The following is a 27,507-nucleotide window of genomic DNA, read 5'->3' as shown; positions in this document are numbered from 1 at the left end:
CCAGCTGCTGGCGGGGCGGTTTGGGGACCTGGGGACCTGCCTTGGTTTCGCTGCCTTCTCCTGACACACTTCTGCTCCATCCGTGCCGCCCGCCCCGCTCTGCACCACCCCGTCCCCCCCCTCCCCGCAGCCCCCTAGGGATGCTGCTGCAGGGCAACCAGCAGGGCCTGGATTTTTTTTTATTTTAATTTTCTTTTTTTTTTTTTTTTAGTTGGGGGGGCAGTTGCTGGGGCGACGGCATCCTCCTGCAGCATGGAAACCCAGGTTTCCATGGAAACCCATTTTTGCCCCAGTTCTGCCACCGCCACGTCCTCCGATTTGCCTGGAGGGTTGGCGGTTTTGGATTTGCCCCCCTTGCATCCCTGCAGAGCTCGGGGGGACCCCCGGGGCAGCCCCTGGGGCTGGGTCCCCCATCGGGGCCGCGGTCCCCATGGCGGGTGGCGGGGTTTGGGATGCAGTTGCCCAGGCAACGGGAGCAGGGCGTTCCTGGCAGCGGTGGTCTCCATGGGGACGGGGATGCTGACGAAGGCTTGCGAGGCTGAGAAGACAAATTGCCCTCATCATTATCTCCGGGCTTGTCAATCAAACATATTCCCTTATTTACCTCGGCGAGGAGAGAGCCCCGGGAGCACACGGAGAGGGAGGGAGCGAGAGGAGAGCTGCTTGCCCCCAACTCCGCACCGGGAGGGAGCGTCTCCAGCCCCCGGGGATGGCCACCATCACCTGCAACCGCTTCACCGAGGAGTACCAGCTCTTTGAGGAACTGGGCAAGTAAGTTGGAGACGGGGCTTGGATGCGCCCCGGCTGGGGCAGAGCCTCGGCAGGGCTGGGAAAGGACGGATTCAGGGCAGGATGATGGGCACGGAGAAAAGGGAGCAGCGGGGGGACCGTGGTTAGGAAGGGGTCCCCCAGCACCAGCCCTGCCAGCTCCGTCCCTTCCCGATTTGGGGTGCCGGGTGCTGGGTGCAGCTTTCCCCATGCCACATTTTGGGTTCAGGCTCGGGAAGGGGACGGCTGCTCCTCTTAGGGAAAAGCAGCTCTGGAGAGAGGAGGCTGCCGGCTCCCCCGGCAACTTCCCCAGCCAGGAGGAGGGACGGGACAGCCGGGGAGGGAAGCCCAAGCGGCGGGCGCCCCTCCGATTCCTTCGGGGAATTTCTCTGCGTGGATTCACCGGGGTTTGACAACTCCTGCAGGAGACCCAGCCCGCCTGGCAGCCCCCGGAGAAAGCCCAGCCAGAGCTGGGATTCTCCCACCCTCATCCCCAGTCCCAGCTGGGTGTGCGAGTGCCCCACGTTGAGCCACAGCCGGGAGGGGCTCAGTTTGGTGGCTGCGGGTGGCACCGCGTGGTGCCTGCCCGCACGGATCCGTGTGCAGGGAACGCCTGCCTGGGGGGCACTGAGCACCCCAGGGTGGAGCAGGGCGCTGGTCCCAGCACCGTCCATGCCCTCAGTGCTGGGCAGAGGGATGCTGCGTGGCTGGATACAAAAAAAAAAGAAGCACAAACAACAGGCGTGTGCCTCGGGTTCGGTTTCGGTGCCTCTTTTTTGGAGCTGCCGTGGAAATGTGGGCTGCGTGCCCTCGGAGCAGCTCGGAGAGAGCCCCGTGCACCGCGGGGTTGTCTCGGGAACGGGGTGCCCGAGCCTGCTGGCGGGGTGCTGGGTGGTGGATGTGCAGCTATGTCCGTCTGTAGGCATGGAAACTTGCTCCAGCCCCGCAGCCCCGCACCGCAGGGCAGCCTGCGCCGAAATGTGCACCCGCGCGCGCGCGTGGGCGTGCAGAACGGGGGCGAGAGAGAAAGGAGAGGACAAAGATGGAGAAAGCGAGAGGCTGGAACAGGGGGGGACTTCGTGCCGGGCTGAACACAGCTCATGTTTCCTGCCAAAATGAGGCGGGGGGGGGGGCAGGTGGCTGCTGCAAACAAGTGCAGCTCCTTGGAGGCGGGCAGACCCCTGGTGCTGGGATGCGCTGGTGTGCACGCACATCCCCTTCTGCTCGGGGGGCTGGTGGGGAGCAGCAGCTGGGGAGGCAGCCCCAGCCGGTGCTGCAGGCAGGGGGATGTGAACACCCCGAGGAGCTGGGCACGGCTGGGTTCGGGACCTGATTTTCCAGAGGTTTCTCAGCTTTTCTGGGCTCTGCGGGGTGCGCAGCAGGGTCAGCAGTGCCTGCAGGGGTGCTGCTGGGCCCAGCGGGGCAGGCAGGGGTGCAGGGGTCATGGAGGGGAGTTTTCAGGCTGGGCACGATGAGGAAGGACCAGGACAGCTGCTGGAGGAGTTCAGGGCACGAGGCTTTGCCAGGCAGGCACCGAGACAGCTGGGTGGGAGCCCAGACCCCAGGGGCACCCGCAGCAGCGCAGCGGTGCACCCGGGCAGATGCATTGCTCCACGCTCATCAATAAACAAGCAAAGGCAGCAGCAACAAGGCTCCCCGGCCCTATGAGCATCACACCCTGGGCAGCCTGGCCCACCCGACCTCCCCTGCTGCAGGAGGCGATGCAGGGGCTGAGCGGCTCAGCCCGGTGGCTCCTGCAGCTCGGAGCATCCCCCCTGGGCTGTGGGTAGCACCCAGACACCTTCCCAACCCCGGGCCCTGGCTGGGCTGGTCAATGCGCTGCGGAGCTGGTTGGGAATTTTCCACCGGGATGGTTTCCACTTGCAAAAACCCAGTGGTTTCCCATGGGGAAATTTCTGCTTCGTGGGCTCGGCAAGGGAAACCAGGACGAGGCGCTGCACGCCGCGCTCCGCTGCCGCAGCCGCTGCCCGCCAGCTCAGCGGGGGCACCCCCAGCACACGGCTGGCTGCCAGCCCTTAGCTGTGCCCCCTCCGCCCTTCCTGAGCTTCCCGCATTTCTCAGGGGGGTTTTCTACCCCAAAAAGGCCTTGGAAAGGTGCTGGGTGCCAGGCTGCTGCGCCCAACCTGCTTCTTTGCCACCTCCTCGGCTCCCGAGCATCCTGGCACTGAGACAAGCCGGGTTTTAGGATGATGCCACGCAGCTGATGGGGCTTCGTGGGGAGCAGAGCTGGGGAGGGGGCTCCACAGACAATGTCCTGCATGCACAGGCAAGGGGGTGTCCCAAGCAGGGAACGTGGAGCTGTTCCCGTGTCCCTGCTGGGGAAAACCTGCTCCCACAGCATCCCCAGGCAAAGCAGAGCCACCAAGGGGCTGCCCTGCTCCCCCCAAACCACCCCCACAGGTCACAGGAGCCGAGGGACAGGGCGAGGAGCGGGGGCAGCGTGGGGGGGGGGACAGGGAGAGGATCCTGCCCACGGCCACCGGAGTAGGACAAACAGAAAGTGCAGCTCCTCCGGCGCCTCCGAATCCGCCCCCGCAGCGGAGCAGGTTCAGGGAGAGGCTGGCGACAATTACCGAGCGGTACGATCAGCCCCTTGGCTCCCTGAGCTGCAGGAGAGGGTTTTCATTAAAAAGGGAGAAAAAAAAAAGAAAAAAAGAAAAAAAAAAAAAAGCTACGGAGGAACAAAAAATCCCCAGCCCACACTCTTCTCTCTAGAAAGGAGATAAAATGCCTCGGAGGAGGAGGAGGTGTTGAAGAGAGGGAGGGCGGCAGCAGCGCAGCCCGGTGCTGGCAGGGAAGGTGTGAAGAAGGGGGAAGTGGAGCATCCCCGTGGCAGAGCCGCTGTGGGGGCTGCAGGGACCCGAGGGGGGGCATGGGGACAGGGTCTGGGGGTCACTCCTGGCCTGGGGGACCCTGGCAGCAGCTGCGGGGCTGGGAGCCAGCAGCAGGAGGTGGCTGCGTGGTGTGCGTGGGCATGGCACGGCCACTGAGAGACCCCCAGGGGGGTCAAGCAGCCAGCCTGGGGTGCACAAACCTTTTCCTGTGCCCCATGGGGGGGACACCCACGTCCCTCCAGGCCCACGTTGGGTCACGCAGTGAAACCCTACAGCTGGGTTGAGAGCCCCGAGCTGGGTCAGGCTGGGGGTGGTGAGCTCTCCCCTCACCACCTGGGGTTTCCCTGCTGTGCTCATCGCTGCAGCGGGGTGCCCTTAGGGAAAAAAGAGCAAAGAGGGGTCACGGGGAGGAAAGGAGCCCCCAGACCTGGTGCACACAGAGCTCCTGGTGGGATGGGGCGAGTGGCACCGTGCGTCCAGCCCCATGCCAGCAGCAACCCCGGTCTCCCCAGGCTGGACAAGCAGCATTTCCCCCCTGATTTCCAGTTAATTCCCACCCTGGCTATGGGAATACGAATAACTCATCTCTTTCAGTGGCTGGGATGAGATGGCAGGGCTCTGAGCTCGGGAAGTGCCGGGCTCATCTCCTCTTTCTTCTCCCCAGCCCCTGCCTGGCACGTGCCGCGGGCGATGCCGCACGGGGCGCGTGGGCTGGCGGCTCCGCTGGGGCTCCCGCGTGCCCAGCCCCATCCCCTGCACCCCGCCGCTCGCCTATTCTGCTAAAGATCACACTCAGCCCCAAATTGCCCGTCTCCATCCGCCCCCACCGGGAAAAATCAATTATCCACCACTGCTTGGCAGCGCGCTCGCGAGCGCGGCCTTTTATTCCTCGCCGTGCAGCGGGAGCGGGGGCAGGTGGGGCGGGAGGTGGCGTTGCTTTTGATAGTTGTTATTTGAGCGATCGGAGGGGTTTGGCAGGAAAGAGAACCTGGTACAAAGGTTGTGCTCGGCGGGGCTCTGCGGGTGCGTGCGCGCGCGCCGCCGCAGCCCCGGCATCGGTGCCCGCAGCCAGTGGGGATGGTCCTGCTGCTGCTGCGGTGGGTTTGCGGCCACGGGGACCTTAAATCGGTCGCCTGCAGCCACAGCGAGTGCTTGTGCCCGCTTCTGCAAACTGCTGCTGTGTTTGCGAGGTCTAAAGCACGCAGAGAGATGCACACACACAGGGCGAAGTGGCTGAGCGCGGTGCCACAGCTGCATCCATTCCCGGTGTCCCTGGGGAGCCAGAGCTCCTGGTAAATCGTGGCCTGCTCTCTCCCAGGTGATGGACAAGGCAGAGCTTGGAGGGAGGAAAGGTGCACAGCGCCAGCGCTCTGCCAGGATGGTGCCAAGGGGCAAATCTTGCGTTCATCCCCACGTCCATATATGCCTGTCCCCACGTCCCCAAGGACAGTGGTGCCTGGGAGCTGATGGCACACCCACCGTGTTTTCCCCCCTCTCAAAAGCTCCTTCTCGTCCCCATCCCCATCCCCATTGCTGCCCTCACCCCGCAGCACATTAGGGCCAAGCCCCGTCCTCGCCCCCACGGAGCCCTTCACCTCCCTTCTGTCTCCCCAGGGGCGCTTTCTCCATCGTCCGGAGATGCGTGAAGGTGTTGGCAGGACAAGAGTATGCGGCCAAAATCATCAACACCAAGAAGCTGTCTGCCCGAGGTAGGTGCTGGCGGTGTTTTGGGGGTCGGCAAGGCTTGCAGTGGGGAGTTTGTGTCCTTTACACCATGGTGGGAGCCCCCTTGTCCCACCCTGTCCCCACCGCAGTGCATACTGAGCTCCTCGGTGGATGGGAACCAAAGGCACAAACATCTCGGGGCTGGGCCAGGGTCCCTGGGGACTCCTGCGGGGCTCAGGCCCCCATTTCCCTGCTGTAACAGCCCCAGCACCCCACACACCGTGTCGCAGCAAAGCGTGGTTACAGCCTGGCAGCAAGGATCTGCTGACAGCCCCGGCATTGGGCAGCAGGAATTTTGGGAGCATCACCTCCTGGAGAGGGTCCCATCCCATACAGATGCACACACATAAACGAAATGGGTCCTTCGGTGGGGGCTTTATTTCAGTCTGGAGATGGGCACGACCCCCTCTGTGGGGTAATTTTGGGTGCGCTGGAGAGCGCTGGCTCCGGGACAAGGCTCGTTCAGATCCGTGCTGGCTGCTCCTCGGGGCCAGGCTGAGCTGATCCTGCAAACAAACGCTCCAGCCATCCCTCGCCCCTGTGCAGGAGCTCCTTTGCTGCAAATATCTGGCAGAGGAGCTGGGTGGCGAGGTCGGAGGGGACCAGATGGCCCCTGCCACGTCCTCTCCACGGCTCCTCCTCGCCGGGCGCACCGGGGAGCGCAGGATGGGTGCTGGGAGAGTGAGCGCCCTGCCGGGAGGCTTTAATTAACTCCCTGCCTCTGCTTCTCTCCCTGACGCCACTGCTCACCTCTGAAGGCAGAACTGAAACGCAGAAAATGGTGACAAGCTCCTTGCTGACCTCAAATTGAGCCAGCGCTTGCCAAAGCAGCGCGGCGCTGACGCCCGGCGTTGCGCGGTGGGCACCCCCCCTTGGGAGGTGGATGTCCCCTGCAGTCTGCCCTTCTCCATCTTCTCCTCGGGTTTGTGCCGTGCCCTGCAATGGCTCCGTGTCCCTCTGTCACCTGGAGAGACCTCGCTCTGCTGGCCGAGCAGCAGCTCCTTTTGGAAATGTCCCCAGAGCCCCCGGCTGTGCAGAGATCCGGTGATCTCCGGCCTCTTAGAGCAAGCAAATCTGCTTTTACCAAAGAGCAGCAGCAATGCTGGACCTCCTCATGAGGAGATTGCCTCCAGCGGGGGAAAAACAACCCCAAAAAGGGTTTTTGAAGGGGGAAATGTCCCCACAGCCCGGGCACGCCAAGGCAGACGGGCTGGATGTGGGGCGCCCTGGGGAAGGCTGCAGCCCCGCGCGTCTCGGCGGCTGCAGATTTGCTTCGATGCAGAGCGAGACTGCGGGGTGTGAACTTGCAAGGTAGCAGCAAGAGTGCCGAGAGACGAGCAGCCCTAATTATATCCCTGCCTCTCCTGGCTGCTGGGTTCCTGCTATCACCAACTGCCTTCAGACGGAGCTGCGGGGAGGAGGCAGCGCGGGGCAGGGAGAGCGGCACGGGGTGTGGGGAGCGTGGGGAATTCGTGGGGCTGATGGCCCCATTGCCACTTGAATTTTGCTCCATCTTCAGGGGTTTGGTTATTAGATTTTGGGGCCAGAAAGGACCGTGCTGATTGTCTGTGCTCGGCTGAATGCGAGCAAACCCAGCAGGGCTGCAGGCAGCAACTGCCCAGGCACCTCCAAGAGCTCTGCGGGGAGCTCGGGGCTTGTTCAGCAAAGGGATTGGTGATGGGGAGAAGAGGGCGAGGAGAAGAAGCCCAGGACGCCTGCAGCAGCCGTGCCCAGGGCTTGGCTGGGTGCTGCGCCCATGCTGGGACAACGTCTGTCAGGTCCTGATGCAGAACACCTCCCTGCAGCCGTTATCCCTTTGAAACAAGGCAGAACAAAACCAAAAGAAGAGGCAGGTTCGCTCCTCGCCAGCTGCTCCATCCCCCTACACTTTTCCTGTGCTGGCAGCTCCACCGAGAGCACCGGCGAGACCTGGCAGCAGCTCGTTCCCTTCCCCGGCCGCTAATTCGGGGCCGCTGCTTCTTTCAGATCACCAGAAGCTGGAACGAGAGGCTCGGATCTGCCGCCTCCTGAAGCACCCCAACATCGGTAAGCGCGTGCCGCAGGCACCCGGCACTGCTGCCCACCCTGCTCCCCCCCTCGCCAACGCACCCCAGGCACGGGGGGGGCACTGGGACATGGGTCTGGGTGCAAAACCCATCCCTCCTCTTCCTCCTCTTCCTCCCCAGCTCCCTTCTCCAAACGGGGTCAGGCAAAGAGAGGCCCCCGGCGAGCGCAGGGGGATTTAAGTAGGTCCCAACTAACCCAGTTGGCCGCACGTCCCTCCGGGGGGAGCGGGGCTGCAGGGGGGCTATTTTTACCCCTCGGATGCTGTGTTCCTCTGCCTGCTCCAAAAAGCGGCTCCAGCTCCGAGCAGCAGCAGCAGAGCGGGGCGTGGGAGGAGCGATGGCGGGGGGGAAGCGAAGACTTTCCCACCGGCCGTCCATCTGAGAGTAGCCTCCTTCGGAAAAGCTGTTTCAGGAAAACTCCCGAGCCCCTGCAAAAGACAAAAATAGGCCAGAAGGAGAGAGAGAGAGAGAGAGAGAGGGGAGGGGAAAAAAATGCAGCAAAATTCCCAAAGCCCAGCCTTGACAGCGATGCTGATGCAAGCTGCCGGCACCCGGGGCTGGTTTGGGGGCCACTTTGGGGATGAAGCCCCTCTCCTCCTGCAGCAGCCCGGGAGGTGCAGACCTCGGTGGGCTCCTGGAGCTTTTGGGAAGGCATCTGGGGGTAGGAAGGGAGCTCTGCAGCCTTTGCAGCTGGGAGCAGGAGCGAGCTGAGCAGCGCAGAGCAGTGCTGGCAAAAGGGAGAGGAGCCAGTGCTGCCGGGGGTGCGGGAAAACTGGAGCTCAGTGGTCCCCAAAGGAGAAGACCTCATGCACCGAGGGGCTGTGCTGGCTCTTCGGGTTTCCTGCAGCACATTTCCATCCCTCGTCTGCCCTGGGAACGGTGTGCTGGGCAGCTGGGGGTGCAGGGATCCTGCAGGAGGGGCTGCACAGGGAAGTTGTGCACAGGGTGCCCACGACCCCACAGCACATCCATGGGGCTCGGTCAGGGACAGCGGCAGCTTCCCCAGGTGCTTTTACCTGGAGGGAAAGCTTGCTGGAGGGGCAAATTTTGTCTATGCCCACTCCTGGAGCTCTGAGTACCCATCCCTGTCTGAGTCAGTACCAAGCCGTGCCCCAAGCCCGGCTCTTGGCACCAAATGCGGAGCTATTTGGCCACCACGGCGCTGCTGCTGTGCTCTTTCTGACTATGGTCAGCAACAGATGCTTGTAGGACCAGGCTATTTTTAGGGCGGCTGCTCCTCGTTATACCCCCTCGGCTCCTGGCAGCCACGGGCTCTGGGACTTCCCCAGGCAGGGGATGTATCCGGCCCATCTGCTCGTGGTTGCTCGCGCCCTATCCGCACCAAAGGCGCCTAATCCCCCTCTGAACCTTCTTGGATCCCAGGCACAATACCCCCAAATCCCTCTCAGATGAGATGAAACGGGCGGAAACGTGTTTGTTTCAACGCAGGAAGGCAGAGGAGCTGGGATTATGTGTCAGGGAGAGATGCTGAGCAAACACAGGTGGCGGAGCACAGGGCAGCGAACGTCTGCGGGGGCCGTAGGGAAGAATGAGCCGTGAGCGGGATGAGCAACGCTCAGTGCCACAGGAGGGACCTGGCTGGGGTAAACCAGGCTGGGAGCAAACCCTCCTGCAGCAGCGTTTCATTTTCCTCCCTGGTTTCCCAATACAGACCCCAGAGGTGGTGGCAGCGGGATCGGGGAGCGGTGAGGAGGTGGCCCCAGGGCAAAGCGGGGTGTGGTGGGGGCAGAGGACACCAGCCTGATCTACTCACCCGTCTGTCTGCCTGTCCTACTTATTTCTGCACCTTTCCCCTCGCTGCGTGTCTGCCTGCGAAGCCGGGAGCAGGGAGCTCAGCCTAAATTACCAGAATTCAGCCCAAGGGGATGCGCTCGCACCCGGCGCCCCGCGGAGCAGGGCGAGGAGCCAGGCAGGGGAACGGGGCAGAGCGTGGTCCCTGGGCATCCCCAGAGACAGCCTGCCCAAGGAGACGAGGAAGGTCATGACCAGGAGGGAAAAAATAAATAAAAAGCGAGGTTAATGCCAGGGCTTGGCAGCCCGGCACCTCTCCTAATCCTCAGCCCTGGTGCGCACGGCCACAGCCTGCCCGGGAGCTGGGCCAGGTCCCCGCTGTCCCCGATTTGGACGTGACCTTTGAGCCTTGCACCACGGGGGCACTTGGCCGAGCGGGAGCCCCCCCAGCTAGCAGCGAGGGGAAGAAGAGGAGGGGGAGGAAGAGCATCCCTGCTCTGCCCTTCCCTGCTGGGTCCTGGGGGGTGAGCGCGGGCGGGAGCCGGGCGCGCCGTAACCCCCCTGTCTCTGCCGCAGTGAGGCTCCACGACAGCATCTCCGAAGAGGGCCATCACTACCTGATATTCGACCTGTGAGTGCTGGCTGAATGCAGCTCCTGACCCCACAGCCGCTGCGGGCTCCCCCCGAGGCCGTGTGCCCTGCGCCCCCTGCCCATCACCCCAAGCTCTGCTGACACCAGCTCGCTCACGGCTTTCTGGGGGGCGCATGGGGTGGGAACGGGGATGTTTGGGGTCCCCTGTCCTATCCTATCCTATCCTATCCTATCCTATCCTATCCTATCCTATCCTATCCTATCCTATCCTATCCTATCCTATCCTATCCTATCCCAATCCATGCCATGCCATGCCATGCCACCTGTCCCTCTCCCCCTGTGCACGGACAGGAGCACTTTGGGGAGGGTTTTCCAGGGCTGAGCGTGCTGTAAATCAACCCAGCCCCCCTGCGTGCCCGCTGTGACCCCCCTGTCCTCCTGCAGGGTCACCGGTGGGGAGCTGTTTGAGGACATCGTGGCCAGGGAGTACTACAGCGAAGCGGATGCCAGGTGAGCAAGGACGTGTTGGGCAGGGAGGGGACAGGAGGGGTCCCCTTTCCCCATCGCTGCCCCTTCCCAGGGCATTACCCACCCTGCTTGCTGCAGGACGAGCTCCCTGTGTGCTGAGAGCTGTTCCACAGCCGCCCTGCAGAGCTTGCTGATAAACCAGATGTGGAGAGCCAAAAAAAAAAAAAAAAGAGAAAAAAAAAGCTGGTTTTAACTCAGCTCCTGCGCCAAGAGCTGTGTGTGTTACCGCAGGGCTGGTGCCTGCACCCAGCCTGGGGCTGGCATCCTCCTCCCTGCAGCTGCACCAGAGCCATCTGCAAGCGGTGCTCTGGCATTCGCCGCATGAAAGCGCAAGGAGGAGCAGTCGGGGCTCCCAGACACACAGTGCTCCTGCAGGGAACGGGAACCAGGAACCTCTCAGCTCGGCGAGGGGGCCAGGACTCTCCTCGAGGGGTTTCAGTCGGGCTGTGGTCACCCACACGGCCTGGGAGAGCTCCTGGTGCAGCCTCGGCTGTGCCCCGTGCGTGGGGCATCGTCCATACAAATGGCCAGGGTGGTGGTGAGCTCCGTGCTGCTCCTGGCTGCATGGAAATATTCCCCATTTCTAGGCAGAAAGTGATCTTATTAAATGGGCAGCCTGCGCTGAATCCGCTTACAACCCATCCTCTGATTAGCGTCATCCAAATAAAATAAAATACATGTAAATGAAGGCCTTCTGCCTCGCAGACAGCTGGTTGGGAACAGAAGTGCTCATTGCCTCATCCTTTTCCCCTTCCTTTCTCACGCACGCAGCCGAGCCAGGGTTTAATGGCCTGGACACAAAGCGAACAGACACAGCACGAGCCACCAGCCTCAGATGGGGCTGGGGAAATGGGGCTGAAGTGCGCATCGGCTGCTCTGCCCCTGTCTGGAGACCGAACCTGGGCACGTGTGGTGTCCTCCCCGCTGGTCCCCAGCTCCCTGGTGTCACTTCTGGGGGAGCCCATGGGTGCACACATCGTCCCCGCACCCTGCTTGGGTGTCCAGCAGCCCCTGGCTGGGTCACCACCGGCACCTGGGTGACCACCAGCGTGTGGCACATGGTGGAGATGTGGAGAAGGGTGAGGGGAGGAAATGCAGCCCTGCGGGTGCAGCTAAGGCAAAGCTGCCTCTCCAGACACCTACGTGAGCTTTCTCCTCTCTCTTCTGCAGCCACTGCATCCAGCAGATCCTGGAGGCTGTCCTGCACTGCCACCAGATGGGGGTGGTCCATCGGGACCTGAAGGTACGAGCCGCAGGGGAAGGCCCCGTGGGAGGGTGTGGGGGCCCCAAAAGCTAATGGAAAGCTGCAGAGCAAACAGCAGCTCTGGGGTGAAACACCCAAAGGGAGAGGGGGCAGAGAGGTCCTGGTAGTCCGTGGCCCTCTAAGGAGGGTGCTCAATGGGACACAGCTCCCCAAAGCGCTGGGAGCTGCTCTGGGAACCTCCCCCTCCCCGGCACAGCAGAACCCCCGGGTCCCTTCTGCTCCTCTGCAACCTTCCCCTCCTCCTGCAGCCCGAGAACCTGCTGCTGGCCTCCAAGCTGAAGGGAGCCGCCGTCAAGCTGGCTGACTTCGGCCTCGCCATCGAGGTGGAGGGGGACCAGCAAGCCTGGTTCGGTGAGCGCCGGCTGCGGGTTTCCCCCCAGCCCTCCCTCGTGTTCGGTCGGTGGGACCACCGAGGCTGCCCCAGGAGGGGCGAGCATCCCCGGGGGGTGGTGAGGGAGAGCCCAGCAGCCTGGGAAGGGTTCGATGGCTCCCGCTGTGCCCCTGGGAGCAGCCCTGTGCCCATGCGCACACAGCTCGGTGGGAGCTTGGTGCGTCACCGGGTGTCCTGCTGAGACATACAGCCCCATGGCAGGGGTGAGGAAAGCCTCTTCCAAAAGCTGGTGGGCTCGTCGGAGCGCCCCGAGCTTGTGCACCGTCCTGGGGTGATGGTGCTCTTGCTGCTTGCTCTGCTCCCGGGAGCTGGGGGTGTTTTTGGAGAGGGGTGCCCATGCCACCGGGATGCTGCGGGCTGTGCTCGCGGCTCTGGATGTGGTTGTACGGGGAGGCTGGCTGGCTGCAAGGCATGTCACAAGCTGTCTGCCCCAGGTTTCGCTGGCACCCCGGGATACCTCTCCCCCGAGGTGCTCCGGAAGGATCCCTATGGCAAAGCCGTGGACCTGTGGGCTTGCGGTGAGTCTGACTGGGGCCGAAATTTGGGGAGTGGGCTGGGCAGCGTGGGACACCGCAGGCTGTTGGTCTGGCACAGCACTGACCCCACATCTCCTCTCCGGGCAGGCGTCATCCTGTACATCCTGCTGGTGGGGTACCCGCCCTTCTGGGATGAAGACCAGCACCGCCTGTACCAGCAGATCAAGGCTGGGGCGTACGATGTGAGTGCGTTTGTCTCGCTGCCCCCTTCCCTGCCCCTCTGTCCTCCTGCTGTCCCCACTCACCCTGGCCCCTTTGCTCGGCAGTTCCCCTCCCCTGAATGGGACACGGTCACTCCCGAAGCGAAAGATCTCATCAACAAGATGCTGACCATAAACCCCTCCAAGCGCATCACGGCAGCGGAGGCTCTGAAGCACCCCTGGATATCGGTGAGCCGGGTGGCACTGACCCCCAGGGGCTGAAGGTTTGGGGGGCACGGGGTTTGCAGAGGGATCCCGCACCCCGTGCCTGCCCTAAGCAGCTTCTTTCTCCTCCCAGCACCGTGCCACCGTGGCCTCATGCATGCACAGGCAGGAGACGGTGGACTGCCTGAAGAAGTTCAATGCCCGGAGGAAGCTAAAGGTAACTCACGCTCTCTCCTCTCCGAGTCGGCTGCAAAATGCACGGGAGGGTCCCTGGGGGGTGTTCGCCGAGTGGGGAAGGGCAGGGTGGGGTCTGTGGGTCGGCAGCACGGCGCTGATGGAGATTTGGGGATCCCGCTGTGAAGGAGAGACGGGAGGTGGGGTGGGGTGGTGGCACCAAGCTGGGGTTCCCCAGGGCTCAGAGGAAAGCTGTGGTGAAGCAAAGCGCTGAGCCACAGGGTGAGGCTGTGCTGGACACCAGGACAAGGACATTCCTGCTGGTGGCAGCACAAAAAGGTCCCTCTTTTTGGCAAGGCAGGGATCCCAGGGGTGTAGCGAGAGCCCTGGGCCAAGCCACGCTGCAGCCAAGGAGAAAACTCTCCCAGATTTGGGGCAAACCCCCCTGGCTCACAGCCCCACAGGCTTACACCTTTGGGATCTCCATCTCCCCACCCAGCCGGGTCCCCCACCAAGGGGCTTCAGGAGGCTCTGGAAGAGCAAATCTCTCCTCCAGACCAGTGCCACGACCCCTTCCCAGCACGGATCTGTACCAGACCCGCCAGCGTCCCAGCCTGAGCGCAGCGTGGCACAGAGCAGGGCGGCTGCAGGCTACTAACGTGATTATCAGGGAAAGAACCCGGCTATAAACTATTATTACTTTCCAGCTAGACAGGTAATCGAATTAGTTCAGGCGTACACTCCCAAATAGTAATCCATTACTGTAGGCAATTAGTCCTAAGTAATCTCATTACCCGCTGAGCAACTAGTTAGTTGAGTCAGCTGGAGAAGGGGGGAGTTTTTCGGGATGTTTTCTTTGCACAGCTTCCTTGAGAAGCCCCTGCCCCACTGCTCTCAGTGCAATTAAATCCCTCTCTGCTGCCACTGGCTCCCCTCGCCGCCAGCTGCCAGCCCTGGCCGATGGAGCCTGGGCTGAGAGCGGGGCAGAATGAGGCCAAAATGTGCCCCGGGGTTATTTAATACCCCTTTAATCTTTGATGGAAGGAGGTTTTGGAGAACGCAACCCAATGTTGGGGATAAGGAGCTGGGCACCGAGGGCTGCTTCTGATAGCAGGAGGAGAATATTAACAGGGGGACGGGTGACACGCGGGGCTGGGGGGCATGGGGACCCGGTGTTCAGGGCCCTGCACCCCCTTCCCTTCTGCTTCCGTGTGTTTCAGGGAGCCATCCTCACCACCATGCTGGCCACCAGGAACTTCTCCGGTAGGTGCCGTCTCCGGGCTCCTCTCCTCGCCCTGTGCCAGCACCCAGGGCAGGCCCGTGGGGGCCGTGGGGAGGTGGCTTCGCCCCCAGCTCTCAGTGGGGCTGTGGGTGCAGCCGGGTGCTTTGTGGGGTGGGAGAAGGTTGTAAGGCTAGGGCCAGGTCACCCAGCCCCTACGGGGTGGCTGCTGGGGTGGCAGAGGGTAAGGTCTCCGTCTGAGGCTCCCTGGAGGGTTTAGGATCTGGGGTTGGTGTGTGCCCACTCAAATTGCTTGTGCCCTGGTGGTGATGTGGGTGCTGGGGGTGGCGAGGGATGGAGGCAGCTGCTTTTTTGCCCTCCTGGAGATGTTTGTGGTGCAGGGAGAGAGCCTCAGAGACAGCGTCCTCTGCACCAGGTGAGCGCTCAACAAGTCTCCAGGTGCCACTGCGGCAGCAGGGTCCCTCCTGTCCCTCCTGCTTTGCCCTCCTGAGTCAGGAGGGCACAGATCCCACAGGGACACGCACTCTCCCTGCATCCCACATCCCCCAGGCTGCACGGAGACGCAGGGACAGGGACAGAGCGTGGTGGCCCAGCCCGTGCACCAGGAGAGGCCTTGGCACAGCACGGCATGCCACCAGGGTGGGCTTGGCATCAGCTTTTGGGGGAGCTTGGCTGAAGTGCCCAGGAGCTGGGTGTCGGGGTGGGCAGGGGGAGATGGGGGCTCCCCGGGGGGGAGATGGAGAGGTCCCTGGAAGGGGCTGGCATCCGCATTTGTCGCGGGGGGATCGTGCTGACAGATTTAGCACTTGTGGGCAGCGTGTGCGGGGCCGGAGGAGTCCGGCAGCTGGGGGGGATCCGGTTACCGGCGGCGCAAAGCATCAAAGGGCAGGAAATTCAAAAACTTCCCTCCAAACCCTGCCATCCCGCACAGCCCGGGGGCTGCCTGTCCCCACCACCCACCCCAGCTGGGTGACAGCACCCGGCGTGGGGCTGCTCCCACCTGTGGGTGCCTCGGGGTGCCTGGCACAGCCCCGGGGGTGGGGGCCGGGGCACGGCCGGCAGCCGGAGGTGGGCAGCGGGGAAGGCGTCTGCTTTTCATCATTGTCAAAATGTGGGCTGCAGCTGTCGGGCCGGCAGGCCGGCAGCACATGATCCCGGCAGCATGGGGCTAAAATTAGAGGGCGGCAGGCGGGCGGCCCATTCCAGCGCCGCGCCGCCAGCACCCCGGGGCGCAGCCCGCCCGCGGGCTCCCCGTGCGAGGCACCCCACGGACTCGGCGTGACGTTCGGGGACGGTCATGTCCCTGGTGGAGAGGCACCCCAGAAGGACTGGACGGTGCCGGTGGGGTCACCCCTGAGCTCCTGTGGCCGTGCCGGAGGCGGCTGGAGAGAGGAGGAGACCCGCGGGGCTCTGCCACCCGGCACCATGCTGCTGATCCTCGGCCTCCTGGTCCTGGTGCCCTGCCTGGCTCTCCTGACCTCCTTCCTCCTCTCTCCAGGAGGCAAGAGCGGTGGCAACAAGAAGAATGACGGCGTGAAGGTAAGCCCCCTCCTGCCCGCCCCTGCGCTCCCGTGCCGGCCGTGGGGTCCCCGTGGCACCGTGCGCTTTGAAGGGCGGCTGTTGGCACAGCTGTCCCCGCGTGTCCCCGGGCCACCAGTGTGTCCCCCGGGCCAGCGGAGCAGCGTGGAGGCTTTGCAGTGCAGCAAGGGAAGGGGCTGGAGCTGCAGCCAGCAGCAGGAGAGTGGCTTCAGGCTGTGGCTTCAGGCCATGCGGTGGTGGCCACATCTCCCCCATCCCATTGTGGTCCTGCTGCTGGAGGTGGTGGGGCTGGGCCAGGCTGTCCCCCAGCTCTGTCCTGTCCCCAGGTGGCACACGGGTGTGTTTAACCCTCCTGGTGCTGCTCCCAGCCCCCTGTGCCCACTGCAGACAGAGCACAGGAGTGCTCCAGCTCGGCGATGCGCTGGAAAGCAGCCGGTGCTCGGAGGGCTGCAGAGCCCTCGGGTTGCCACAGCTCTTCTCCAGGACCAGGTGGCTCCTGGAGGCAGGGAAATCCTGCTGGCAGCAAGGAGAGCTGGGATTAGCGAGCTGCCACCCTTCTGCGGGAGGCATGGCCCACGTGGAGGTCCTCCTCTCCTTACCTGTGCCTCCACGGACACAAACAGCAAAGAACTTGTGTGTTCACATCCCCACAGCCCAGGGCAGGGATGCAAGGTGGGAGGCACAGCTTCAGGACCCCAATTGCAGCACGGCCTGTTTTTTTTTTTTTCCTCCATCCCTTTTGTCAGGACCCTGCTGTTGGATTGTGAGGGGTGCAGGGTTTGGGAAGGGCAGAGCCCTCGGCTGGTTTCTTCCTTCCTTTGTCCAAAAGTCAAACCCGCAAGGTCTGGGACCACAGAAAACCCTCCAGACCAGGGCTCAGCTCCACGCACACACCCCCCGTTGTGGCCCTGCAGCCTTGTGCTGCAACATGAAGCTGCTGGGCTGCATTGCTCCCAGGGGACGTTGCCTTGGGCCGTGGTGTCGGGGTGCCGCGTGCCTTCCAGGACAGCACTGCGGCGCTGGCACTGCGGCGCTGGCACAGAGGGGACAGCCCCCAGGGGAGCCACCAGAAGCCAGCTGCCAGCCCTGCCAGCCTTCCTCTGCTGCTCTGCACCACCGCAGCAGGGATCCCCCGGGCAGAGGTGGCTCGGTGCGAGCTGCTGGAGCACAGGGGACAGCAACCACCAGCTGCTTTTTTCAGCATTGGCGGCTGGAGAGGTTCTGCAGAGCGTGGAGGAGGAGAAGACAAAGCCAAGCAAGGCTCATTCCCCACGAGCTATGGTGTTGGGCACCTCCAGCGTTACCATCCCCACCTCCTCCCGCTCAGCCTGGGGGGGATGTGCAGCGTAACCCCCTCATGGGGGCACACAGAGGGCCAAGGGGGGCTGGCCGCTGCTGGAGGGGCTCTGGTGGCCACTGTGGGCACCTGGAGGATGCCAGGGCATCACTGGGTGCTGTTTGTTCCTTTCCACCTCGCTGGGAAAGCCGGGCAGGAGCCTGGAAATGTGGGTGGGTGGGTGGGCAGCTGGGGAGGGAAGGGGAAGGGTGCTGCCTGCGTGGAGAGCAGGGCTGGGGTCAGCATGACGCATGGTTCGATGTGGGAAGAGTTGTCCCCACCCGGAGAAACCTCCTGTGCTGGCCTTCCCCGAGGGAGCAGGCACCTCCCTGCCTCCAAGCACCCTCCCGGGGAGGTTCCCCTTACAGAAAGCATTCACGGGACCAGAAATTCCTCTCCCACCCCTGCTCGGGGGTCTCTGGGAGGTCTGCTGGTCCCAGCAGCTCCGATACCTTCACTGCCCTGTGTAGTGTCCCATCTCGTCACATTGTAAACTAATGGAATCACTGCCCCATGTCGCATCCTGTCCCGTCCGAAATTAATGAGCTCACTGCCCCGTGTCGCATCCTGTTACTGTATGTCCCGACCCGGCGCGGTCGCTGCTTTGTGTTGCATTCTGTCGCGTCTGAAACTTCTGCAGTTTACTGCCCCGTGTCATGTCCTTGGTTAGCAGAGGCTGGGAGCCCGTCCTGCAGCTCCTCCGGCTCCCCCCCGGGGGTCCCTCCCGAAGCTCGGCAGCTCGCCCTGCCCTGTGGGACAGCGGCTTCCCTGGAGAAGGAGGGCTGAGGATTTACGCAGGGCCCAGCGAAGGAGGGGAGAGCCTCGGTGGTGATGCTGGTGGGAGCCCCCCAGGATGTGAAGGGGGTGGATCTGAGCAGTCCCTACGCCCCAGCCCAGCCGTACGCCCTCAGGGGTCCCCACTTGTTTTTTTTTTCTGAGAGGTTTGCGCAAGGCTTGCTCTTCCCCTGGTGGGGCAGGCAGGAGCGGTGCCTTTTATAGGTGCTGGCAAAATGCTCCAGATTTGGCACTGCAGCTTCTAGTTCCTGCCTCGGTGCCTCCCGTCGCCAGCTGGGGCTTGTCCCCGGGGAGCTGGAGGAGAGGAAAGGGCACGAGGCCAGGGCGCACGGCCCTTGGTGACCTGGTGGAGAGGGGAGCGGAGCACGGGCAGGAAGGAACATCCAGGAGGGGTTGGGGACTGCAGGCAGAAAGCTGGCTATGGGCTCTTACCCAAAGCCTAGTGGGAGAGGTTGAGGATGGAGATAAACGTGCATGAGTAGGAGCTGCTCTTTGGAGGAGACGTGGCTCGACCCCAGGCACCAGGACAGCTCCCCGTGTGGCACTCTGCCCTGCAGGGCCACGCAGCCGTAGCCACGCTGGCTTTAGAGCAGCCGGCTCGGTGCTGGAGGAAACCCTAGGTCCGAAGGAATGCAGCTCAACTGGGTGAGCACAACAGCCAGCGGCACGGGCAGATGCGCCCAGGGCAGCCCCGGTCGGTGAGCCTCCCGTTTGGTGCTCCCACCAGCCTGGTGGCCTGGGCACAAAGCCACCAGGGCGGCCACCTACTCCTAGCAGCCTCTCAGCCTAACCAGGTCCTTGGGGTGGGCAGAAACGGGGGCAGTGGCAGGCCAGGAGAGGCAGGGTGCCAGGAGGAAGGCGGGTGGGAGCCGGCACAGCCCCAGGAGCACCAGGTTGGCCCCCGCGCCTCTCGCTCGCCCCTCCAGGAGGACCACGGAGGGCGGCTCAGGAGCTGCTGCCTCTCACGTGCTGCTCTCTGCCTTTCTCACTCTGTGTCTCTTCCTGTTCCATCTCTTCTCCTTGTTTTTCCAGAAAAGAAAGTCCAGTTCCAGCGTTCAGTTAATGGTGAGTGTCCTTCGTCTTCCTCAATGCTGATATTGCTGGGCCTCTCCACATGTTCCAGCCTCCCCCCGTTTTTGGAAGTTACCTCGGGGTAGGGAAGAAGGGACAGCGGGGTTGGAGGGAACATCCTCAAAAGCCGTATCACCCACAAACCCCATTCACAGGGTTGGTGCAGGCACTCGCTGGCCGCCAGCTGGTGGGAAGCCAGCCCTGGGTGTCTTGCTGATGGGTTCTCATGCCGTTTCTCCCAGTTCTCCTGACTCAGGTCTGCAGGCTGCATCGGTCCAAGGAGCCTTGGAGAAACACCTTCCATGCCTCTGCGGGGACTGTATGGTCATGGGACACCTTGCCAACCTCCATCGGGGTATTCTGGGTAATACATCAGCAAGGCTCTGCTGGGAAGAGCTCGCAGAGCCATTGCTCTAGCTCCGCTAGCAGAGTCGCCTTGATGGGGCTCCTGGAGAGAGACGGGGGGTCAGGACCCCCATCCCCCCAAACACACACCCCAAATCTGTGTAGTTCGCTCAGCCGTTGATGGAAAGAGCTGTGTCTCAGCCTTCGGTGGTCCATGTGGGTCTTGGAAGCACTCTGTTGTATTGTACATTTCTCTCCCTACTCTGCGGTCAGTGTGGTCTCTCTCACTCCTGCACAGTCCCCCCTCTTTCTCATCCCAGCTCCTCCTCGCTGTGAATTCGTACATCTCTCTCTCTCTCGTACAGTCAACATGGTGTCTTCCACCCCTGCACAGCCCCCTCTCCCTGCCCCTCCTAGCACCCCGCCAGGCCACCCCGGACCTGCCCCGTCTCTGTCCCCGCAGGCGCCGGTAGGAAAAGGCAGCGCCGTCCCTGCGAGACCCTCCCCAGCCCAGCCCTCGTGCCCTCGGCTCCGGGGGCAGGGGGCCGGGGGGGGGCTCTGCGGTGCGATAGAGCTGAGGTTGAGGCCGGGTTGGACCTGCTGGCGCTGCCCTGGGGCGCCGGCCGTGCGCACAGCCGGGCGCTGTGGGGTCGGACTCGGGGGGCTGTCGGACACACGAGCTCCTCCTCGTGCCGGGTGAAGACCGGGCTCACCGTGCCCCCGTCTCCTCTCTGTTCTTTGCTCAGGAATCGTCGGAGAGCACCAACACCACCATCGAGGATGAAGACACCAAAGGTACCGGCGGGGGCACGAGGGAGGCGGGTAGGGGCACCCCGGGGTCGTTAGCCCTGTGCCGGAGGGAACCCCAGGGCCATCCAGAAGTGGTTTTCTCCTCTCCTTCAGAGTGAAATGCCAGCACAGTTGGTTTATCTGACTGCAAGGAGTGATCAGGACAGTGCTGGAGAGCAGAGAGGGCTCCCAAAAATGTGGAAGCTCCCTGAAATGTCATGGAAATGCCTGGCACGGCTGGTCCCCACGGGACCTCCTGCGCTCCCGCTGGGCTCCCGGGCTGCTCCCAGGCCAACAGCCCTTGGGGAAAAGCCTCCAGGGAAATCCCTGTCGCCTGCCTGCCCGAGCCAGCTTTCTAAGAATAACCCAGGGAATAATTTATCGGTGCTAATTTGCAAAGTCACTTGATGAAGTGATCCCTGCACAAAGCAAGGCGGGCTTGGGCCTGGCACTAACGGGACACGGGGCAGGGTGAGAGTGGCACCGCGAGGGGCGATGGACATGGACGGGGTCCCTCTCCTTTAGGAGTGACTCCTGGCACGTCCTTTCATTAGCCACAATTAAAAAAATAATTAAATTAAATTAAATTAAATCAGGTACGGCACTGATTCGGCAAAGAATATGCCCAGGGTTGCGCGTCCCATCCTGGGGTGCGGGGTGCAGGGGCTGGGAGCTGGGTCGGCCACATAGGGGGCAAAAATCTCTGAAAGATAATGTAACATGGGTGTTGTGGCTTTTCTCCCCTTTTTATTTTCCTTTACGCCGACAGTGAGGAAGCAAGAAATCATTAAGGTGACAGAGCAGCTGATCGAAGCAATAAGCAACGGCGACTTTGAGTCCTACACGTGAGTGTGTTGGTTCTGGGCTGGGCTCAGCGTCCTGGAGCGGGTGCCGAGGGGCTTGTGCCCCCCACGACAGCACAAACCTCGTGGTTCAACCACTGCCGTGAGCAGGGTGACCGGGCTGATGTGGTATTAGGGCATGGAGAGCACCCAGGAGACGCAGGGGACTTCAGTTCCCAAACCTTGCCACACCGCTGTGACTGCAGCTCTGCTCCGGTTAGCATGGCTGAGCCCATTTTCTGCTTTTGCAGAAAGATGAATAACTGTAAATGTGATTTATGGAGGCAGAAGGAACATCACATCCGCCGTGTCCATTACGCCCGGACTGCCCCAGGCAGCTTGGAAGCTGCTTTCTGCTCGCAGAGCTGCTGCTCCTCACGAGATGTTTCTTCTGCGTCCAGGGCCGATTTAATTAGCTGTTTCTGAGCGAGTGCAGGTCCTCATCCCTGCCCCAGAGGATGGCAGCGGGGATATGTTGATGCAGAGCAGAGGGAATTGGTTTTTCCCTGCTGTTTTTCTCTCGCCACTTACAAAGAAGGCGGCAGCACCTTGGGAGGTTTAATGGGAGGAGGTGGCCGAGGGAGGATTCGCCTCACCTCACTGGGGTCCTGGTGAAGTTGGGGGGCTGGAGACGAGGGTGGGGGGCTTCCTGCGGGGCCAGGACCAGGTCTGACTTCTGCCTGAGGGCCAAGGAAGGCTGCTGTGCTAGGAGCAGCACGATAACCTCTCCTCTCCCCTCCTCTCCCCTTCCTCCTCTCCAGGAAGATGTGCGACCCCGGGATGACTGCCTTCGAGCCTGAGGCTCTGGGGAACCTCGTGGAAGGCCTGGATTTCCACCGATTCTACTTTGAAAACCGTAAGCAGCCCCTTTCCCACCCCCCACCCCCCAAGGGACCCTTCCCACCTCCCAGGGCCGGTCTGCGCCTTGACCTCCAGCAGCTCGCTGGGGAGAGGAGGGTACGGGTGGCTTTGGGAGCACCCAGCAGGAGGTGAATCGAGCCTGCTAGGGCCATGCTGATGTGCCGAGGGGCTGTTTGGTTCGAGGCTCTCTAGGGGAACCCATCCTGAGCCCACCATTTACTCAGCCTAACCCCAGGATCTCCCCTTCCCAAATCGAGGAGCCACCCAAAGCCCCCCTTCTCCTTGTCCCCTTTCCAGTGTGGTCCCGGAACAGCAAACCCGTGCACACGACGATCCTGAACCCCCACATCCACCTGATGGGGGACGAGTCGGCCTGCATCGCCTACATCCGCATCACGCAGTACGTGGACGCGGGGGGCATCCCCCGCACGGCCCAGTCCGAGGAGACCCGCATCTGGCACCGCCGCGACGGCAAATGGCAAATCGTCCACTTCCACAGATCCGGCGCGCCCTCCGTCCTACCGCAGTAAGCCTGTGAGGCTCCGGGCACGGGGCAGGGTGGGCATGGGGTCCTCAGAGCACCCTTGGGGCAAAAAAGCAGGATTTTGCCCCACGGGGTGCGGGATGGCCAGGAGAGGGTGGTGGGAGCGGGATGCTTGGCTAAAAGGGGTGGCCGAAGCAAAATCCTGCTCTGTCCCTCGGTGTTTTGCAGCTGAAGCGCGGCCCGGCCCGTGTCGGGTTTGTCACTGACTGAGTGCCCGGGGAGACCCCTCCGACTCCCCCCGACGGGACTTTGGCTGTTGGCTCTGCTGCTTGGTTCCCGCTGGAACAACCCCTCGCTTCTCACCGCACACACCCAACGGCCCCGCCGGCGCCCGCAAGCACCCCACCGCCGTCCCCACCCGCCGGATGCGTCCCCTTTCCTCTGCATGAACCAAGACAAGAGACACCGCGAACCTAAACCTCAGCATTTGGCGCCTGCCGGGGCAAAAGCCTCTCCCCCCAACCCCGGGCTGCATGGCATTTCTGGCCCCCCCACGGCCCCGCAGCCCGGCACGGCCCTTGGACTCGGATAGGACTCGTCGTCCGCCTCCATCCCTGCCTCCGCTGGGAGCTCCCCGAGGAAGAGGAGGGCGCGGGGGCAGCTTGGAGCCACCCCGTGCCGCAGCCCCCCGCCATGTACCCGTGGATTTTGCCTTGCTGCTATCGAGGTCCTCGCTCGCCGCCGGGGCTCCCACCCTGATTTCCCACCTCCCGGCAGCCTCAGCCGGGGAATTTGGGTTTAAACCATCGGCAAAAAGTTCAGCGTCTGTGCGCCCTGGGTGAGGAGGGCTGTGTGTGCGTGGAGGGGTGAGTAAAGGCAACCCGGCGTTTTCCTTTCCACGGAACATGGGCCAGCTCCTTCCCAGCAGGGTAAGTAGGTTTGCGCCCCGGCTGCTCGCCCTCCTTCCTCCCTTCTCCCCTGGGAGCCGGGACCGGCGAAGCCGGGAGGAGAAAGGCAACAGCACCCCAGGGCTTGGCTCTCCCAGCCCTGCCGGCGGGTTTGGGGCACCCGCATCGCCCCCACGCCCTCCTCCCGTCCCTTTGGACCCCTTCCCCAGCCCCTCGCATGCAGCACCCGCAGCTCCCCGCGGCACAAGGGCTGGGGCAGCCGAGCTGGCCACCGATTCGAGACGCAATCCGCCATCGCCCACACGACACCTTCCAGCGAAGACGAGGAATGCAAGCTTTAGTAACCAAACTCTGCAGAAATCTGGTCGTGCTTCGAAGAAACAACCAAGCCTTTAGCTATCTTCTACTTTGAGCGCATGCCTTTTTATAGGAACAAAGAAAACCGACCTACCGTGTATTTCGTAACTTGATTTGGAGTATTTGCTGAAATGGATCTTTATGTAATAACTAGAAATGTTCAGCTGTTTAGGGCGGGGGGTGGGGTGGGGTGGGGATTTTCGGGGGTTGCTGTTTTTTCGTTGCGTTTACATTTGGAGAGGGGTTGCATTGCCGTGCTGCTCCCAGCACCGGGGCACCCATGTCCCCAGGGCACCCACGTCCCTGGGGCACCCGCAGGGCTGCCTGCAGGGCAAACCAAGCACCGGGGGCTCTTTGGAGCCACCAGGATGTGATTTTCAGGATGGAAAGCAGGGCCGGGAAGGGGGATTTTTGGTCTCGCCCCTTTGCCGTCAGGTCTGAGAGGCGCGAGGGTGGAGTTTTTTCCGGCAACCCTCCCGTTTCTGGGTCTGTTTTTCCGATGGAAGCTCTTGGCTCGTTGGCGTGGGGCTCCTGCAGCGCCGCCGCCCCGGGGACTTTCTAGCTGCACTCTCTTCATCTGCATGGCGTTTAACTTTCTAGACGGTGCGTGTGTTGAAAAACAAAGACGTGAACAACAACAACAAAAAAAGAAAAACAAAGAAAAAAAACAAGCGCTTGTTTTGGACATAAAAAAAAAAAAAAGGAAAAAAAGGAAAAAAAAAAAGGAAATGTTTTCTCCATGTAAATTCTGAGCGTGTATTTTGCCTTTTCTGTGGTTTTGAGTGCTTTGCTCTCTGTCTAGGCAGGGGTGGCTGCCTCGTGTAACGCAGCCACGTCCTTGCAGACTGCAAAAAATATTTTCCCACTGGATGGAGGGGCAGTAACCCAAAGCGTTGGGGCAGTGAGAGGCTGAGAGAGGTGTTGGCCATGTCCCGCCGTGCCGGGGCTGCGATCCTTGCTGGCAGTGTGCACAGGAGATGCCTTCTGGGGGGACAAATCCGGCAGGACTTCCATGGGCACAAACGTGTCCGTGCGCCCTTGGTGGACCTGTGCTAGGAGTGAGTCTGACTTGCATGAGTTGGCCCCTAAAGCAGGGAAATCCTTTCAGGGAGAGGATTAGCGTTTAAGGTAGATTTGGGGTGTTTTTACAGACCCGATTTTCCTCCTGTAGTCGTGTAGTGATGATTTTTTTTCATTTTTAAGGGAAGGACTCAGCTCGTTCACAGTCCTCTCTCCCCCTCTCCAGCGTGGCGAGTGCTTCATCCACCTCCCAACGTCAGGAGCATTTTGGGGATGGATTTGAGAGGAAGGAGGAGGCCATGGCAGGGCTCTGCGTGGGGCCATGGGGCTCAGCCTGGTTTTGGAGCTGCTGGCAGAAAAAAGGGCTGTGCTGGGGTGATGGGTGAGATGCTGGGGTAGGCACCATCTCCTTCCTTTGAGCCCTCTTTGGGTGGTCGCTGCTAGAGAAGAATATTTTGTGTTCCAGGGAGGCTTTGAGCTGTCCTCTTGGAGATGGTTTCTCCTCCTTGGGGTTTGCCTACCATCATCTCTCCGGGGGCAGGTTCTTTTGGAGGCACCTGGATGTCCTTGCAACACCCAAAATGCTCCCGATCCTTCCAAGGGAAGCAGAGTCTGGGGTTTCAACTCTTTCCAGTCTTCCAGTCGAGCTGAAGCCTGACCGAGGAAGACCCAACTTCCCAACCTGCCTGATGTGGCAGCGTTAAGCACCGGCACTTTAGGGGGCTGTTCTGCCTGGTTTCTCTCCCCACCTTGCCCTGGTCCTCCGGAGCAGGTTTCTGCATCCCCAGAGCATCTCCGAACGAGCGCTGCTAAACCACCCCCTTTTCTTTTAGTAGCCATGGTGAAACACCTCCTGTCCGTCTTCCTTTGTGCTTCCTGATTGTGCCAGAACTTGCAGGAAAACTGAAAAAAAATAAATAAAATAATTAAATTTTCATCAACTGAGCAAGGGCTGCTGCAGCCGCTGCTGGCACCATCCCCAGTGCCACCCCAGCAGCCCCAGTGCCACCCCAGCTGCGTTATCTCCCTCGTACACACGGCCTGAAGGGCCTGGCCAGCTGGGGCAACCTAAATTCACAAGTCCTCCAAACCGATCTCCTTTGCTGTCTCGCAGGCCACAGGATTTGTCAGGGTGAGGGCTTGCCACGATGGTCTCAGTCTCCCAGAGCCGTGGGTAGGGTTGGAGCTGCCCCTTTTCCCTTCCTGACTTTGTGCCCAGCTGCAGCATCTTCATTTCTCAGGTCTTGCTGGAAGGGGAGAGCCCGCTCCAGGGCCTCTGCTCTTTGCTCTTCTCCACACCCCAGCCAGGCACAGAGCTGTCTTCCCCCTTCCCGAATATATATTTCACCCTCCAGACCCCAAACCTGCCTCCTCTCCCTTTGCCCCCCATGAATTCCTGACCCCACGGAGACCCACAGGTTGGAGCTGGCTGCGCTCGCCTCCCCAGGAGGACCATCCGACGGCAGGACCATGTCTGAGAGCCCCATGGACCAAGCAGAAAACCCCATAACCATCTCCTCTGATCACCCCAGGAGCCGGGCTAACCCTTTATGGCCACCGTGGGACATCTCCTGGCCTGCAGAGCTCTTTTGGAGCAAGCATCGTGCTCCCACACCTTGCCACCGTCCGTTCCCAAAGGTGCAGGTCCCAGCCCCTCCACACCACATGGGGAAACCCAGACTTGGGCACATCGGAAGAGGGGACGGTGGCCCCCATGCCACTTGTCCCCAGAGGCCACACAGCAGCTCCCAGCCCCTTGCCTGTGTCCTTCCCTCCTGTGGGATGACAGGGAATGGGAGAGGGGGCATAGAGGGGGCTCTATGGAGCGGCTCCTTCCTGCTTTGGGTTGTTGTCCCTTTTTTTCTAACCGTTGCACAACTTTAGGGCTTTTGTAACATTTTTTTGGACGAGCAGGGAAAATGTTAACAGTGGTTTAAGAAAAAAAAAAAAAAGAAAAACGAGCTCTGTCTCTCTTATATAATATATATATAATATAAATATACACACAGGAATTCTCTATGGAAATATTTATTTAAGATGATTGCAAAAAAAAAAAAAAAGGTAATAATAATACTATATGATCATTCAGAGTATACCGGGCTTTGTCAAGTAACCCAACCCAGGCCCTGGGGAGGGACAGCCGCCCGTCCCCTCGTGCCTGGGGGGCCGTGGGGCTGCAGCCGAAGCCGTCGTCTTTTTGCCAGTGCCCTCGATCTGTCGAGCGGCGTGTGTTGGGTTCAGCGGGCCGGTGTCGGGGTGGGAATGGTTTTTTTTTTGGTGTCCTTTTCCTTTCTTTTTGGCACCTGCGTGAACAGGAGGCTCACTGCTCCGCTCGGATGCTGGAGGCAGGGAGGGTGGCGGGAGGGGAAGGGAAGGGGAGCAGCCGGGTGCGGGAGGGCAGGGCGAATGTCGGTTTAATTCTTGGTGTTGAAGTGCAATAAATAGCTACCAACTTCTGAGCATGGAAACGGGTGGCTCTCCCTCACTGTGGGGCCCTGCAGCCTCCCCAAAACAAGGTCTCAAGGCCCGGAGAAAGCTTGGGGTGGAGGCTGGAGGAAGCCGGAGCATCCCTGGTGCCGGGACACATCTTGGCACAACTTGGCACAGCTTGGCACGGCTTGGCACGGTTTGGCACAGCTTGGCACGGCTTGTCACGGCTTGGCACAGCTTGGCACGGCTTGTCACGGCTTGTCACGGCTTGTCACAGCTTGGCACAGCTTGGCACGGCTTGGCACGGTTTGGCACGGCTTGGCACGGCTTGGCACGGTTTGGCACGGCTTGGCACGGCTTGGCACGGCTTGGCACGGCTTGGCATGGCTTGGCAGGGCTTGGCACGGTTTGGCACGGCTCGGCTCGGCACGGCTCTGCAGCCTGCAGTGGAGCCGTGGCCCCGCGAGGTGTCAG

At 61.8% G+C, this 27,507-nt stretch overlaps 1 protein-coding gene across 4 annotated transcripts; it reads left to right on the top strand.

Annotated features, from left to right (window-relative positions):
- The first annotated feature begins 343 nt into the window (after positions 1–343).
- CAMK2A (calcium/calmodulin dependent protein kinase II alpha) lies at positions 344–24,254 on the top strand. Of its 4 annotated transcripts, none has more exons than XM_068697870.1 (19): positions 344–771; positions 5,238–5,332; positions 7,335–7,394; positions 9,743–9,797; positions 10,203–10,268; positions 11,457–11,529; positions 11,799–11,901; positions 12,376–12,459; positions 12,565–12,659; positions 12,744–12,866; positions 12,976–13,059; positions 14,237–14,279; positions 15,755–15,795; positions 18,959–18,991; positions 20,089–20,137; positions 20,901–20,976; positions 21,735–21,829; positions 22,132–22,368; positions 22,547–24,254. In XM_068697870.1, the coding sequence occupies exons 1-18, from the start codon at positions 710–712 to the stop codon at positions 22,362–22,364; spliced, it is 1,470 nt and encodes a 489-aa protein (XP_068553971.1). In that variant the 5' UTR covers positions 344–709; the 3' UTR covers positions 22,365–22,368; positions 22,547–24,254. The 4 variants fall into 4 exon arrangements, with proteins under 4 accessions (XP_068553971.1, XP_068553970.1, XP_068553973.1 ...); XM_068697869.1 differs by having other exon boundaries at positions 347–771; positions 22,132–22,360; XM_068697872.1 differs by lacking the exon at positions 18,959–18,991 and having other exon boundaries at positions 347–771.
- The last annotated feature ends 3,253 nt before the right edge of the window (positions 24,255–27,507 follow it).

The sequence above is a fragment of the Anas acuta genome, chromosome 14, assembly GCF_963932015.1.
Source record: "Anas acuta chromosome 14, bAnaAcu1.1, whole genome shotgun sequence".
Taxonomy (NCBI): Eukaryota; Metazoa; Chordata; class Aves; order Anseriformes; family Anatidae; genus Anas; species Anas acuta.
The sequence above is the reverse complement of the archived record's forward strand: the minus strand, read 5'-3'. Positions and strand labels throughout refer to the sequence as shown.